This window comes from Odocoileus virginianus, chromosome 26, assembly GCF_023699985.2.
Source record: "Odocoileus virginianus isolate 20LAN1187 ecotype Illinois chromosome 26, Ovbor_1.2, whole genome shotgun sequence".
In the NCBI taxonomy this organism is placed as follows: Eukaryota; Metazoa; Chordata; class Mammalia; order Artiodactyla; family Cervidae; genus Odocoileus; species Odocoileus virginianus.
In genome coordinates, this window is record NC_069699.1 from 21,045,750 (window position 1) to 21,061,963 (window position 16,214).

The 16,214-nt window shown below is 38.9% G+C and overlaps 1 protein-coding gene across 13 annotated transcripts in view; it reads right to left on the reverse strand.

Annotated features, from left to right (window-relative positions):
• Window positions 1-16,214, reverse strand: part of CNTN4 (contactin 4) — a 971,999-nt gene that overhangs the window by 197,434 nt on the left and 758,351 nt on the right. For all 13 annotated transcript variants that reach the window (XM_070455652.1, XM_070455651.1, XM_070455646.1 and 10 more), the window contains one exon: window positions 14,789-14,986. In XM_070455652.1, coding sequence (XP_070311753.1) covers window positions 14,789-14,986 — 198 coding nt within the window. The remainder of the gene's footprint in view (window positions 1-14,788; window positions 14,987-16,214) is intronic.

Here is a 16,214-nt window from a genome sequence, read left to right on the forward strand (position 1 = left end):
GTTCCCCATAACTTTTACATGGATGACTTTTGCTTCAAGTCTCAGCTCAAAGGATTCCGCCTTTGAGAAGTGTTTCTGACCACATTATCTAAGATAGGTGCCTGCTGTCACTCTCTGTGAATATCTTCTTTCCTTTGTGTTAATTATCATGTGTATTTCTCATGTTTAGTTCTGTCTTCCATACATATTGTAAATCCCATGATATCAAGTAATATGTCTGCCTTTTTCATGCTAGCTTTTATCTTCGTCTCCACACTTAATAAGTGCTCAGTAAGAAAGCCAACATAAAACATTTTACCAACAAACTTCTGGGCACTCTCAAATAGCACTGCTGTTTTCTATCATGTTTATAGCTATTTATATACTTGCCATTTCTTCTGTTGTACTTTCACTTCCTTGAGGAATGGAAGTACTTGTGATTTTTTCTGTTCCTCGCAAATCTCAGCTCAGTACAAGGCATATGCGGGGGGGGGGGGGGGGCAGGGAACAAACTGTTATAAGTAGGGATTTGTGAAAGGGAGTAAGATGGGGCAATGTGGCCTTGTATACTGGGACACATAATAGCCATTAAGCCAAACATTTAAGTCTTCTCGGGCATGGTAATAGCATTACCGTGGTTATTGGTCAAGTTCACTCGCTTCAGACTATGTTTTTCTAAAATGTGAGAAAACATAATCTGTGCAGGTTGTTTATGTGGTTACATGGAGTGATTTCTGGGTGAATACACAGTGACCTCTATTTACGGCTACAGGAACTGAGTAACAGCGTTATCAGTAATGATGAAGATTGTACTTCATTTACGGCAGTAGTTGCAGGACACAAAGTTGGGATCAGAGATGGAGTGGCATGGATTCACTGCTATTCAAAATGTTTTAATTATATATAAAGACTGTCCTAGTATTTAAGTCATAACAAAATGAAAGAAGCCATTCTCTTCAACTGTATTATGAACATTTTTTGGAACACCTCTGTAGTGTTCCATTTAATTTGCTTACATCTGGCCCACGTTACATTTTTATTTGACTATTTCTTTCATTTTAACTATTTTGGCCCTTTGCTACTCTCGATTTAAAAAGCTGTTGCCTTTTATATCTTTTAAGAAACACAAGGTCCCTTAAAACAGGAGTGCATTTTTTCCCAGTCATTCCTCTGACCACCTGCGCATTTTTGAACATAATTGGCCTGCAGCTGCTCTGGTGATTTATAGAACAATTAGGCAAAAAGTGATGCCATTGATGGAACTGCCTCAGATTCCTTTTTCTACCTTCAAACTATCTGGAAAGGTGGGAAGATGGAAAGGTCTAGGTGCATCTACATAACCAAGGTAAAGCTGAAGTTAAAGTGCATACAATGTTGTCAGGATCAACCAGGTCATATAATCTCAGCAATATTTCCTTTCTCCTGACTGAAAATATATATTGGATTGTCCAGATTTTCCTCATGATATCTTATAGAAAAACCCAAAAATGTTTTGGCCAATCCAATACATTGGAGAAAACTCTTGCTTTCAATTCTAAATAGAGGCATCTATATCTACAATCTTAAACATAAGGTGAAAAAAGTTTTAATTTATTAAGATGCATTGTCAATGTCTTCTATTCATGGGAGTAAGAACTATGCCACCACCACAACAGTGAAAGCTATGTCCCTTGAAATTTGATACATGGAAGCCTTTAGGAGTTAGGGGCTTAGCTGTATTTACATTCTAATGAATTAAAAAAACATTCATTTAACACCAACCATAACCACGGGGGCACAATGTGCATATCACAGACCTGATCATTATCTTCATGACTTTGTAGTTACCCTTTTCCAAAGCCTTGCATAGTGATGTGGCAAATGCAGGCAACAATTAATTGTTTATGGAATGTGTGTGCATGTATATGCTAAGTCACTTCAGTTGTGTCTGATTCTTTGAGACGCAAAGCATTGTATAGCCTGCCAGGCTCCACTGTCCATGGAATTCTCTAGGCAAGACTACTGGCGTGGGTTGCCACGTTCTCCTCTAGGGGATAGTCCCGACCCAGGGATGGAACCCAAGACACATCTCTTATGTCTCCTGCATTGACAGCCGGGTTCTTTACCACTAGCGTCACCGGGCTCAGACAGTTTACAGAATCAGTTCAGTCACTTCAGTCGCTTGGTCGTGCCTGACTCTTTGCAGCCCCATGAATTGCAGCATGCCAGGCTTTCCTGTCCATCACCACTCCAGGAGCTTGCTCAAGCTCATGTCTGAGTCAGTGATGCCAATCAACCATTTCAACCTCTGTCGTCCTCTTCTCCTCCTGCCTTTCCCAGCATCAGGGTCTCTTCTAATGAGTCAGTTCTTCACATCAGGTGGCCAAAGTATTAGAGCTTCAGCTTCAGCATCAGTCCTTCCAATGAATATTTAGGATTTCCTTTAGGATTGACTGGTTTGATCTCCTTCCATGGTTTATGGAATAACCATGTTTATTTTCTAAGGAAGGCATGCTACAAATTTCTAGGTGTTTTTTCCAAAACCAGTGTTTTCAAACTTTATATCACCTGGAGGATGTGAATGTCTGAATTAGTAAGCTTACATGGGGCCTGAGAACATTCATTTCTCACAAGTTCCTGGCTGATGCTAATGCTGCTTTCCAGGGAACTTCTGTAGCAACCATGAGGGGTTAAGCTTTGGACCAAACAGTAACAGACATCATGGACTAGTTACTGGGAGATAACAAGTAAGCACATCCCACCAGTGACAAAGCCAACCATGAGCCTGGATTCTGCAGACAACCCTTGTGGCAATGACGGTCCTCCTTTCAAAACTGGAAAAACTATTAATGCTGACGCTGATGTCTGTGAGAACCAGAATGTGACAAAATAACCACCAAATTGCAGACTATAAAAGAGAAATCAGCCACACACCACGCTTGTTTAACTACAATTTGCAGAGTGCTGTCTTGGCAGAAGGAGGCCGGTTTGCAGAATTTGGTGCCATAAAATTTTGCCAACACCTGCCTTAGCTGGAATCTATGCTTGTAAACTAAACCACAGAAGGGACTTTTACCAGTTTCCACAAAGTGGGACTTCCTACTGAAGAAAAACTGCAAAACACTGTCTTATGTAGAGCTCCCACATGGCTGTTCTTGAGGAATAGTCACAAGATATAAAACCCATTTCTCTAAAAATATTTGGAAATATCTGATTAGGCCTACTAATTTCTTTGGCTGAGTTCAGGACTTTATTCTTTCAGGAAAGCCTCGTTTTGCCCTGGGTTGAAGGAGACACTGTAGGATCGAGGGGACTGTCGAAGGACTCTCTATCACTACTCATTTCCCTGATCCCTGAATTCCCCTGAGTTAGAGCCAACAATTGCGCAAATAAGAACTTCCCCAGTGCAGGAAAAGAAGAAGAAGACACTAGAAGGTTGTCTAGCACTTGTTACATGTGGGGTTTTAATGTGACTTCAAAAATCTGTGAGAGGGACTTCCCTCATGGTCCAGTGGCTAAGACTCCATGCTCCCAATACAGGGGACCTACCTGGCCAGGAAACTAGATCCCACATGCTACAACTAAAGATCCTGCAAGCTGCAGCTAAGACCAGGCACAGCCATAAGTAAATAAATAAACAAATACGTATATATTTTTTAAAAAGAGAAACCTGTGGGAGGTGAAAACAAATCCCACTGTTTGACCTAATTCAAACCTGCATCTCTTTCCTTACTCCTCGACAGTTACAGTGCAGAGATAACCTGAGCGATTCCAGCAAAGGGGCTTCCCTGTGGCTCAAATGGTAAAGAATCTGCCTGCAATGCAGGAGACCTGCCTTCAGTCCTTGGGTTCCAGAAAGCTGGATCCTCTGAAAGCAGAGTAGCTATTTGTCTGTGCTTGGATGGGACAGTCCTGATTTGTAACAAGTCCTGAAGTAATTTGCTAAGAGTTGCCAGTTTGGGCAATTAATTGTAAATCCATCTTTTAGGTGAAAGAAAGTCAACTTTGGTCTTTTTGTGACCAAGTTCATTTAAATTCTTACTACTAAAAGTTCAAGTATAAACTTGAACTAAAGTCTCTCTCCCTCTAATTTGTATACTGTGGTCCTAGTTCAAGTGTTTGGAGCCACAAAGAACAAGTCTTGATGGACAGTCTTTGAGTATTTAAAGATATTATCATGTGGTCAGAGATTAGCAAGGTTAATAATATTTTGTACAAAGAGAAGGCAAGGATTTTATTTAGGTTTTGTGAGACACGCAATCTGATTCAACTCGGCCATATAGCTACAAAGTATCCATAGGCAATATGTAAACAAATAGGAATGGCTACGTTCCAGTAAGATTTTATTTACAAAAATGGTGGTAGGTTGCATGTAGCCCACAAACTAAGGGTTGGCTAGGCACTGGGCTTAGGAGAAATGGGGAAGATAGCAAAGTTTGAGAGAGTTGAAAGAATTAACAAATTATAGAACTAACAAGATTTCACCAAGTTTGCCATGCTCACTTACAAGTAAAATAGAGAATGTGATTAAAAATAAGATATCTTTAACATCAGTAACACAAATTACAGATAATTTAGGAGTTAACTAAAAATACCTAACATTTCTATGGAGAAAATGTTAAACTTTATTTACAAAAGCAGGCCATGGGCAAGATCTGCCTACAGGGGCAAGTTTGCCAACTCATGGTTTAAGCAAATACGGTGTCCACTTCCTGGAATTCTTATCCTCCCTGTTAGATGGAAGCTTCAGCTGACTTCCAAGACCAGGCCAGGCTTCCTTACATGCAGATCTTGATTATATGCATAATCTCATGATACCTTTACTGGTCCTGGACAGCTCTGATCAGAACTGAAGCTTAAATAATCCTGCTTTAATTTCCATCTACACTAAACTGGCCCCATTCCTGCCTCAGTCTATAATTAGGCTCCTAAGCCAGGCCACCATCTAAGAGGACAGAGAAAGACTTTTTCATCCCCAGTGACAAGTATACAACTGTCACTCAATGAAAATTTCTTGTTTAAGTTTGGTTCAGTTCAGTCATGCAGTCCTGTCCGACTCTTTGTGACCCCATGGACTGTAGCACGCCAGGCTTCCCTGTCCATCCCCAACTCCCGGAGCTTACTCAAACACGTGTCCATCGAGTCAGTGCTGCCATCCAGCCATCTTATCCTCTGTCGTCCCCTTCTGCTCCCGCCTTCAATCTTTCCCAGCATCAGGGTCTTTTCAAATGAGTCAGTTCTTCCCATTAGGTGGCCAAAGTATTGGAGTTTTAGCTTCAGCATCAGTCCTTCCAATGAATATTCAGGACTGATTTCCTTTAGGATGGAAACGTTGGATCTCCTTGCAGTCCAAGGGACTCTCAAGAGTCTTCTCCAACACCACAGTTCAAAAGCATCAGTTCTTCGGCCCTCAGCTTTCTTTATAGGCCAACTCTCACACTGATACAGGACTACTGGAAAAACCACAGCTTTGACCAGATGGAACTTTGTCGGCAAAGTAATGTCTCTGCTTTTTAACATGCTGTCTAGGTTGGTCATAGCATTTTTTTCAAGGAGCAAGCGTCTTTTAATTTCATGGCTGCAATCACCATCTGCAGTGATTTCGGAGCCCCCCAAAAATAGTCTCTCACGGTTTTCATCGTTTCCCCATCCATTTGCCATGAACTGATGAGACCAGATGCCATGATCTTACTTCTCTGAATGCTGAGTTTTAAGCTAACTTTTAAACTCTCCTCTTTCACTTTCATCAAGAGGCTCTTTAGCTCTTCTTTGCTTTCTGCCATAAAGGGGTGATGTCATCTGCATATCTGAGGTTATCGATATTTCTCCCAGCAATCTTGATTCCAGCTTGTGCTTCATCCAGCCTGGCATTTCACATGATGCACTCTGCATATAAGTTAAATAAGCTGGGTGACAATACACAGCCTTGACGTACTCCATTCCCAGTTTGGAACCAGTCTGTTATTCCATGTCCAGTTCTAAATGTCACTTCTTGACCTGCCTACAGATTTCTCAGGAGGCAGGTCAGGTGGTCTGTTATTCCCATCTCTTTAAGAATTTTCCACAGTTAGCTGTGATTCACACAGTCAAAGGTTTTGGTGTAGTTAATAAAGCAGAAGTAGATGTTTTTCTGGAACTTTCTTGCTTTTTCGGTGATCCAACAGATGTTGGCAATTTGATCTCTGGTTCCTCTACCTTTTCTAAAACCAGTTTGAACATCTGGAATTTCATGGATCATGTACTGTTGAAGACTGGCTTGGAGAATTTTGAGCATTACTTTGCTAGTATGTGAGATGAGTGCAATTGTGTGGTAATTTGAACATTCTTTGGCACTGCCTTTCTTTGGGATTGGAATGAAAACTGACCTTTTTCAGCCCTGTAACCACTGTTGAGTTTTCCAAACTTGCTGGCATATTGAGTGCAGCACTTTTATAGCATCATTTTTAAGGGTTTTAAGTAGTTCAACTGAAATTCTATCACCTCCATTAGCTTTGTTTGTAGTGATGCTTCCCAAGGCCCACTTGACTTTGCATTCCAGGAAGTCTGGCTCTAGGTGAGTGATCACACCATCGTGGTTACCTGGGTCATGAAGATCTTTTTTATATAGCTCTTCTGTGCATTCTTGCCACTCTTCTTAATATCTTCTGCTTCTGTTAGGTCCACACCATTTCTGTCCTTTATTATGCCCATGTTTGCATGAAATGTTCCCTTGGTATCTCTCACTTTCTTGACTAGATCTCTAGTCTTTCCCATTCTATTATTTTCCTCTATTTCTTTGCACTGATCCCTGAGGAAGGCTTTCTTATCTCTCCTTGCTATTCTTTGGATCTCTGCATTCAAATTGGCATATCTTTCCTTTTCTCCTTTGCCTTTAGCTTCTCTTCTTTTCTCAGCTACTTGTAAGGCCTCCTCAAACAACCATTTGGCCTTTTTGCATTTCTTTTTCTTGGAGATGGTCTTGATCACTGCCTTCTGTACAATGGCACGAACCTCCGTCCATAGTTCTTCAGGCACTCTGTCTATCAGATCTAATGTCTTGAATCTGTTTGTCACTTCCACTGTATAATCATAAGGGATTTGATTTAGTTCATACCTGAATAGTCTAATAGTTTTCCCCCACTTTCTTCAATGTAAGTCTGAATTTGGCAATAAGGAGTTCATGATCTGAGTCACAGTCAGCTCTTGGTCTTGATTGTTTAGAGTTTCTCAATCTTTGGCTGTAAAGAATATAATCAGTCTGATTTTGGTATCGACCATCTGGTGATGTCCATGTGTAGAGTCTTCTCTTGTGTTGTTGGAAGAGGGTGTTTGCTATGACCAGTGCATTCTCTTGGCAAAACTCTGTTAGCCTTTGCCCTGCTTCATTTTCTACTCCAAGGCCAAACTTACCTGTTACTCCAGGTATCTCTTGATTTTCTACTTTTGCATTCCAGTCCCCTATAATGAAAAGGACATCTTTTTGGGGTGTTAGTTCTAGAAGGTCTTATAGGTCTTCATAGAACCATTCGACTTCAGCTTCTTCAGAATTACTGGTTGGGGCATAGACTTGGATTACTGTGATATTGAATGGTTTGCCTTGGAAATGAACAGAGATCATTCTGTCGCTTTTGAGACTGCACCCAAGTGCTGCATTTCAGATTCTTTTGTTGACTATTAGAGCTGCTCCATTTCTTGTATGGGATCTTACCCTCAGTAGTAGATATAATGGTCATCTGAGTTAAACTCAACCATTGCAGTCCATTTTAGTTCATTTGATTCCTAAAATGTCAATGTTTCTTGGTCAAAGGCATCATCAAATGAATGCTCAAGTCATCTTTATTCTAGGCTGGACATCTCTCTTATCCTGTTTTATTTGAAATCCCTATCTATAAATGTGTTTCCTGGAACTCAATTCAATAATTCTGATAAGAATGAAACTTCAGACCTTTCATTAATTTATAGTTGTCTAAGACTATAGACTCCCAGGGGCTCTGACCACATCTTTTTATTTTATAGTGTCAAACACACAATGGGTACTTAACAGATGCTTTCTAACTGACTAGTGAAGTGACCATTCACAAGCTTTGGCCCCATGGATCTGTAATGAATCTGACTATGCCTGAGGTTTAGAGCTGACTCCAAGTTCCTAAGTTTGTCAAGGCTTCAAAATATTCCGACCGTTAAGACACTATTAAATCAGATTAGCAGTGGCAGTTTAGCAAAATATCTCACATCCTTTAGTCATTTAGATGTTTTTCTCACAAAACATGTTTTACACCCAAAGATCCTCAAATGTGGTATTGTCAGAAAATTAAATGCAAGATATGATTGCTGTGACAAAACCACAGAAAAGATGTAATTAGAAATGAGAGTTAAATAAAGAAACGTGTTTGAGTATAAACTTTAGATCTTAGGTAATATAAAAATCTTGTGCAAGTCAAGAGCACATCTCTGCTTGTTCCCCAGGCAGTTCTGTAGTTCTCAGTCTAAAGTTTACGTCATCAAAAAGTGTTGTAGATCAAGTTTACAATAAAAAAAATAAATGTCTTAATGACTAGTTTTTTTAATCTGACAGCTAGGCTAATTAAATGGCCTACAATTGAAGCAGATCTATTCAAGAAGACAACATCATATCTGTTAATGTTCACTTGAGAATCTAACCCAATTTGGGGCAATATTAGGAAAGTTTACTATGAACAGATGGTAGTGTCATAATGAAGAATACATTATACTACACAGATAACCCAGAATACTCTGGAATACTCTAGTTTTCTCTTTTACACTTTTCATTCATTGATCTTAAACTTGGCAATTTGAAGCAAATGTAGTCTTCTGAGCCACTAGGAGATCTAATGGTCATTGAGGTCCATGATGGTCTAGTTTTGCACTAGGATTCATTGTTAGTGCTAGGAAGAAATCTAATCCAATGAACAGCATCTGTGTGTTGAGCTGTGTGTGATATCATGTGGCCTATCCAAATGCTGAGACTGGAATAAAGTAAGGTAGAAAGTTGTGACTGGAATCTCAGAAGACAACGCAGAAGAACCCTTAGACATAACATATTACAAACCACTCATTTTTATAGCTAGGAATATTGAGGACAAACGAAGTGACAGGTTTTGTCTCATGTTAGTGGCAGATCTGGGACCACACCCGAGAATTCTATGGCTTTTTTCCTTCTTGATTTTTAGTGCTACACTTCTTTTCCTGCATCCTAGGTGACACCACAACAAACAAGACAAAGCTGGTTGGCATCAATCATGGACACTCTTAATCTTCTGTTCACCACATCTATTTCTGTCCTACCTTAGGCTGCTCTGAAACTCTAGGCTGCTGGGGTTATCAGCTGGTCGCCTGTCCACTAGGTTAAAATTTGATGTACACTGAAAACAATAAATGCTTCAGTGCTGAAGCATTCAAAACTTTGCCTTGAATGCAAAGTTTTCATGGCTAAATAAAGTAAAGCTTGAGGAAATGGGTCAGGGCTTGGGAAAAAATGGTCAGCTATTTTGGTTATATGGAAAACACAAATTTTTAATAATTTAAATTTACAGTGAAGTATAATAACATTCAAAAAGTGGTTTAAATTTTAACTCCAAAAGACAATATATTTTGTGTATATAAACACATGTATATTTATACACACATATCCTACACGTGTAAGTTTATCAATGTATATAAATATGGGAAAGGAAAAGGGAAAGAAAGAGATACAGAGAGTGAACTTGAAATTCTAAGATAGGAAAAATCCAGTGTTTCCTATCACCCAAAAGCTCTTCTATTGAGAATTCTAATTAGGGATAATATCAAAAACATTCAACAACCAATGTGCAAAGCAAGGATCCATCAGATACACACTGGGTGTAAACTGTTCAACATTTGCCTTGGTTCTCATAAGCAAACTAAGGAACTGCCAAACCAATCCCTAGCCAGTCTCAAGGGAAATGCAGAAAAAAGGCAAGGGCCATACAGTAATTTTTCATGCTCAGTTACATACCTGTGCATATAAAGAACATAAACAACCTCGCAGACATGATCTCATTTTCCCAAGACTGTCCTAATCTCTGCTAGTTTTTTTTTTTTTTTCATGTTTAGCCATTTTAGAGCAAGTTGGGGTAATGACTTAAGACAGAAAAAAAATAGCTATTATGATTATGATATAAATCTATGATTTCTTTCATAGTTATGCTGCTTTGGTATGGGTAGCCCATTACCTTTTTTATGGAAATAAGAGGTACAATTCTTTGAAATCTGTGTAGGAAGCACATGATAGAGCAAACTCATGGTCATTAATAACTAGCAATTAGGCTAATATTGATCCATGGACTAGTTTAGTATCTCTGGTAAAAATAATGATGATCTACTTTTCTCAGTGAAATGTTTTTCTTCCACGGTACCCAAGCAACAGATGCCCTCTCCCGTATGATAGGTTATATTATTGTTTCAGGCAAATTTTAAAATACCTAGATAAATAAATAAAAACTCTGATATAAAATTCTCTCACATTTGTCTAGCTCTGTTTTATACTACTTTCTGGAGATGAACACGACACATAACATATAGTTATTTAGAATTCCCAAAATAAAAATTTCAAAAATCATCTGAGAGCCAAAAAGCTTTTCTGAATCTCAATTAAATAGTATGGTGACTGGGGGCCAAGAATTTGATCCCTCTGCTGTTTTGACTTATTTCTCTCATCCTCAGTTTCCTTGTTTCTGGAAGAATAAGAATAAATTGGGGGATCTCTAAGTGCCTTTTAGGTCCAATAAACTGTAGTTATCCCTTTTATCAAACATTAAAAAAAACTGAAAAGTTTCTAATCATTGCAGAAAACTGAGAAAACACAGAGAAGCAGAAAGAAAAAAATTAAGAACTGAACATTTTATTACTGAAAGTTGACTGCTTTAAAGTTTATGACTGTTAGCATTATGGAGAGTTAGATTTCAGTTTTCTCTTATCATTATCTACATTTTTAAAACAAGGATAATGTTATCTAATTACTCTGTATAATGTTTTTTAAAAGTATAATTTGTGGAGCATGTCTTAGGGAAGTTCTTGACACTGTCCTGCTGTCTTGTCACTGTTCAAAGCACTTTACACATAATTTCGCACACAGAGTGAGCTCTGAGGTAGGTACCGCTACCCTCATTTGACTGATGACAACACAGCATAGTGAGGTTGTTCAACTGATGTTCAAGGTCACATCCCTGATAAATGGTGGGGCTGGATTGCACTCTGGGAACCCGGCTTACCTCCACACTACCCTGCTCTACATTTCAGTCATTGATCTGAGGTGTAGGAAGGCGTGAGGCATGTGAAGAGTTGAGGATAAAGGAACAGCAAGGACAAAACCCTTGCAGAACCTCACTCAGTGTGTTAGGGATTAGGACCTAAAGAGGGTTAGTGGTATCATCATGGGACACATCGCCCTTGATTTCCAGCTGGAACGTGGGTCGACAGGAGTGGTCCACTGTTCACTTTTTTCTGACTCACTGTAACCTTTGGGACTAGAAACAATTCCAGTCTAGATTGCTTAGCTGAAACTCCAGGAAAAAAAAAATAACTTGAATATTGAGGATATCTAGTTCTTTAAGCTACATTTGTCTACATCTGCACTTCGCTAGGGAACTTCCCAGTGAGTTTCTCTGATGACTCAGACGGTAAAGCGTCTGCCTACAATGCGGGAGACCTGGGTTCAATCCCTGGATTGGGAAGACCTCCTGGAGAAGGAAATGGCAACTCACTCCAGTACTCTTGCCTGGAAAATCCCATGGACAGAGGAACCTGGTAGGCTACAGTCCATGGGGTCGCAAAGTGTCGGACACGACAGAGCGACTTCACTTTCACTTTTCAGTTCTTTACGCTACATTTGTCTCCATCTGCACTTTGTCAGGGAAATGGTCAGCCATGTCAGTTAGCGCAGTGCAGGCAACAAGCTCCCTTGCCTCACTTATTCATATATCAGAGACGGAAGGAGGATATGAAATTCTGAGTGAGCTTCAGTTACTAAGATGCTTGTGCAAACTCCATACTCACCTTGTGCTTACCAGTCTAATATCCAGTCACTAACTACCAGAATGCGCAGAATGATAATTTCATTGATTTTACTCTCACAGCATACATTTTCACAAGAATGTCATTTTTACTTTGCAATCTTTTTTTGATTTATATTTTCCCTTTTCTCTTACCTCCACAAAAGAGGTAATGAAACAATCTATTTTGAGCCTAGTAATGCAGTTTGAGTATCCATTTTATGTACTGCTGTCTAAATGGGAAAGATATATTATGAATTTTCACCAACAACTCTCACAGAAATTAGGAATGAATGGGCATTAATTGCTGAAGAATGAGATCCCTAGCTTGCTAATTTTGTGATAAAATATTCTCATAAAAAACATTTGTCACCTCTATGAAGATACACTAGGCAAGTCGAGATAAATTCAAAAGATAAGCAGAAGGCAGAGTTTGGCCAGGCTGAGGACTTTATGTATTCCTGAACATCTGTTCCTTCTTTCTGAAGCAGCGACTCTGGGTGATATTTCTCTTGGGCTGTGTCTTAGTGTATCAGAGTCAATATTCGATTATATTGTCTCCTTGACATACCAACTGAACTGAACAGACTGGATAGACATTTTGGCATAAGTGTATTATGGGCAAAGGCCAGAGGGGCTATATTTTTAAATAACTTTGCACAAAATGTCCCTGAAACACATATGTTGAATCAGAATTTTTATCTTTAGGTCCAGAGAGACAGCACTGATAGCTTCTGAAAGAACAGATCCCTTGCCTATGTTTCTTGTTAAACTGATGAGATTTTTCAGTTTTATTTAATATAACTCAGCTTAATGCAACATATCCATTTAATATTCGCCATGTGGCAAGCACTGTGCTGGGCCCTTATACCAAACCAGATGAAAGCTGTGGTGTGAGTTTGATCACATGGCATTGGGTGGGCAGGGGAAGGCAGGCTGACAAGTAAATATGAATAGACCAGATGCATATTATGATAGAGAGATGGAATATTATGATAGAGAAACTAAGAAGCACCAAATGAACAATTCTTTCTTTTGCCAGGGGAGAATAATAAAGACTAAAGTAATTCTGAATTGCTCCCTTGTAAACCCATTCAGTAAAACCATTTCAGTAAATGGCACTTCCATCCACCCGGCTGCCATGCTAGAAACCCATGTGTCATCCTTGATTTTCTCTTCCACCACCTCCCACATCCCAGGTGTTAGCAAGTCCTGTCAGCTCTACCTGCAAATGATGTCCTGTATCCACAACCTTCTCTTCTCTCCATGGCCACCCGCTAATTCAAGCTGCCATCAGTCAGTCGGTGACTGACTGAATTACAGCAACAGTCTTTAAGTGGACTTCCAGTTTTGACTATTGCTTTTTTAAAAGTCCACTTGCCACACAGTAGCTAAGCAATCTTAAAAAAAAAAAAATACATAACTCTGTTACATAAAATCCTCTATTGGCTTCTCACTGCACTTGAAATAAAATCCAGTCTCCAACATCAACTTAAACCACCCTCTACACTGGTCATTATGCTCCATGAGGCTCATATTCTCTTTGCTCTCTGAACATGCCAGTAATTTTATTTCTAGGCCTCAGGGTCTTTGCACATGATGTTAACTCAGTCTGGAATGCTCCTCCCTCTGACTTTCACAGGACAGACTTCTTATCATTCAGGCATCAGTTCATGTCACCCCTCGGAAGGTTTTGCATGACAACCCTATCTAAATAAATCATTCCGCTCCCACAGAGGCTCTGTGTCAGCATACTCCTTTATTTATTGCTATCTAAAATAACTGCATTTGGCATTCTGTTTAGGTTTATTTGTTTGTTTTTACCTAAATCCTTTGCAGAATTTAAATGCCATGAGGAGGGGTTTTTGGTTTTTGCTCACTGGCTCCCAGAGTAGTGCTGTCACATAGCAAGTGCTAAATAAATGTATGTTAAATACATGAAGAAGTAACTGAATGACTGAAATCTGTATTATTTGCCCCCAAATTTCACAGTTTGGTCTATGCTTTAAGGATGCTCATACTTTCTCTGCAGAGTTGATTTGAGAAGGCACCTGATATAGCACAGTTGGGTGGAACAGGTGAGACAGAGATGATCTCCCAGAGAAAGCAATATATTTGAAGAAGCTGTAAGGATCAGTGTAAGTTAGTCAAGGGACCAAGAGAATGAAGAGTATTTCAAGCCAAGGGAACAGAATACATAAAAAGACTCACAGTGGGGAAAAGGCATGATGTTATTAAAGTCTGGCATACAAATTGGTAAGACTGTCTTCAAAGAGCACATGATGAATCACCATACACTGTCATGTCATCCATCTGAGTAAGTAATGTGAAATTCATCTATTTTCTTGAAATATTCTCACAAAAATGTGGGAACATAAAGCTACCTCCAGTAGGACTTGACATTTCTGCATTTTACTGTGGTTGAAACTATATCTTCAATACCACACACCCAGAAATTATTTGGATAACGTAAAACTTCTTTCTGGACACTGAAAACTAAATTATACAGAGTTGACTGATAAGCTAATTGATCAACCTTCTACTTCATTTTGTCTGTGTACACAATTAAGTGTGAAGAAACAGACTCACACTGCATTGAGGCTGAAATTAGAAATTATATTTCTAGTAAGTCTTGCAAAATGGATTCATGGGTTTACTTCTTACACAAGCGTAGAAAATATAGGTAGTGAATGTAAAAGCATTCAACTTTTCTTAAATGTAATTGAGATAGTCAAGCTTTGTGTGCCAATAACATAACTTCCCAAACTCAACCTATGAGCACAAAAAACAGAATTCTGAAAATCCCTTAGAAAACTCACCATCGTTTCTCAATATCAGTGGTGTGGGTGGTCCCAGGACTTTTTGGTTTGTCACTGTATTTGTAACCACACAAGTATAATTTCCAACATCTGATTTTTCTACTTTGGCAATATATAGATTCCCAGTCTCTTGAGAAACGAAGCGGCGATTATCCTGATAGGAGGGGTATTCATTGAAAATCCAGGCATAGCTGAGCTCTGAAAGCAAAAGGAATCATCATTATAAACGTGTCTTTTATAAGAACTTTACTGTATTCATGAAAGAACTGGTCAAGTTAAAAATTCATACTGTTGCCCAATGATCCTTTTTCAGCCTGCTAAATATCAACAGGAAGTAATGACAGTCCCCTAAAGCATTGTTACCAGTCTTCCTACCATCAGTCAATAAGATTTTATTTCTACAGAACTAGAAGGTACACTGACCACTGACAGAGAAGTCCAATCTCTTTAAATCAAGGAATAAGCATTATAGTTCACTAAGCATGGCTAAGAACCATATAATATACATAGCTAAAGCTCAAGCTACAGACGCAGAGTCCACAATCTTGATATACCCTGGAAACTACTTACATCACTCCTTTCATCTTAGAGGCAATAATCATAATAGTATATCATGGTGCAACACACTTACACAGCACTTTATGGTTTCCAGTATAGTTTATAGTTTTCCATTAACTGAGAAATTCTGACACAGAGGATTAGACTGTCTAATCCAAACTCAGCCACAGCTAGAGACAGAGGCAGAGTAATTCCTGATTCTCAATCCAGTCTTTTCCCAGTGCCTCTTACTATTGATGCATATTCTTACTCCTTTTGCACTTGTGATGTTGAACTCTTCCCATTATTTTAGTGAGATGGTGATTTAATATTGTAGCAAATACTCATTAAATATAATACAATGATTAGTTGGCTGGTCCCATAAATGAAAATCTGCATTTTTAACATATTATTCACTAGAAATGTATTACAGCCATAGGCATTAGTCTGAAACAATCCCCTGATCAGTAATGTGTTAAAAAAATTAGCTGAAAAAATTATTACATCTGTATAAAGTAGCCATCAAATAGCAACCTTTTCACAAATACTTATCCATCCCACAACGCCAATGGGAGGAGTGTAATAGGCAGTCATACTTAAAATGTTCCTTTGAAAATTCTCATTTTTTCTGCAGAATTAGGTGAATGTTTTGTGAATGAGCACATTAACCCATGCTTTCAATCTCAGAAAAGAAACCTAAGCGACAGCGAGTTTAAATGATTTGCTGCAGTGAACTATTGTGCTCTGAGGAAATCAAACTTCTTTAGCTCCAGGCATTTCATGATTCCTCTCTTTAAAGTGTGATCTTCAGATTTGTTCGAAGCTGGAGAAGTGATATAGCAGCCATGGGCACTGATTAGCCCACATGCCCTGTTTTACTTTCTCAAGT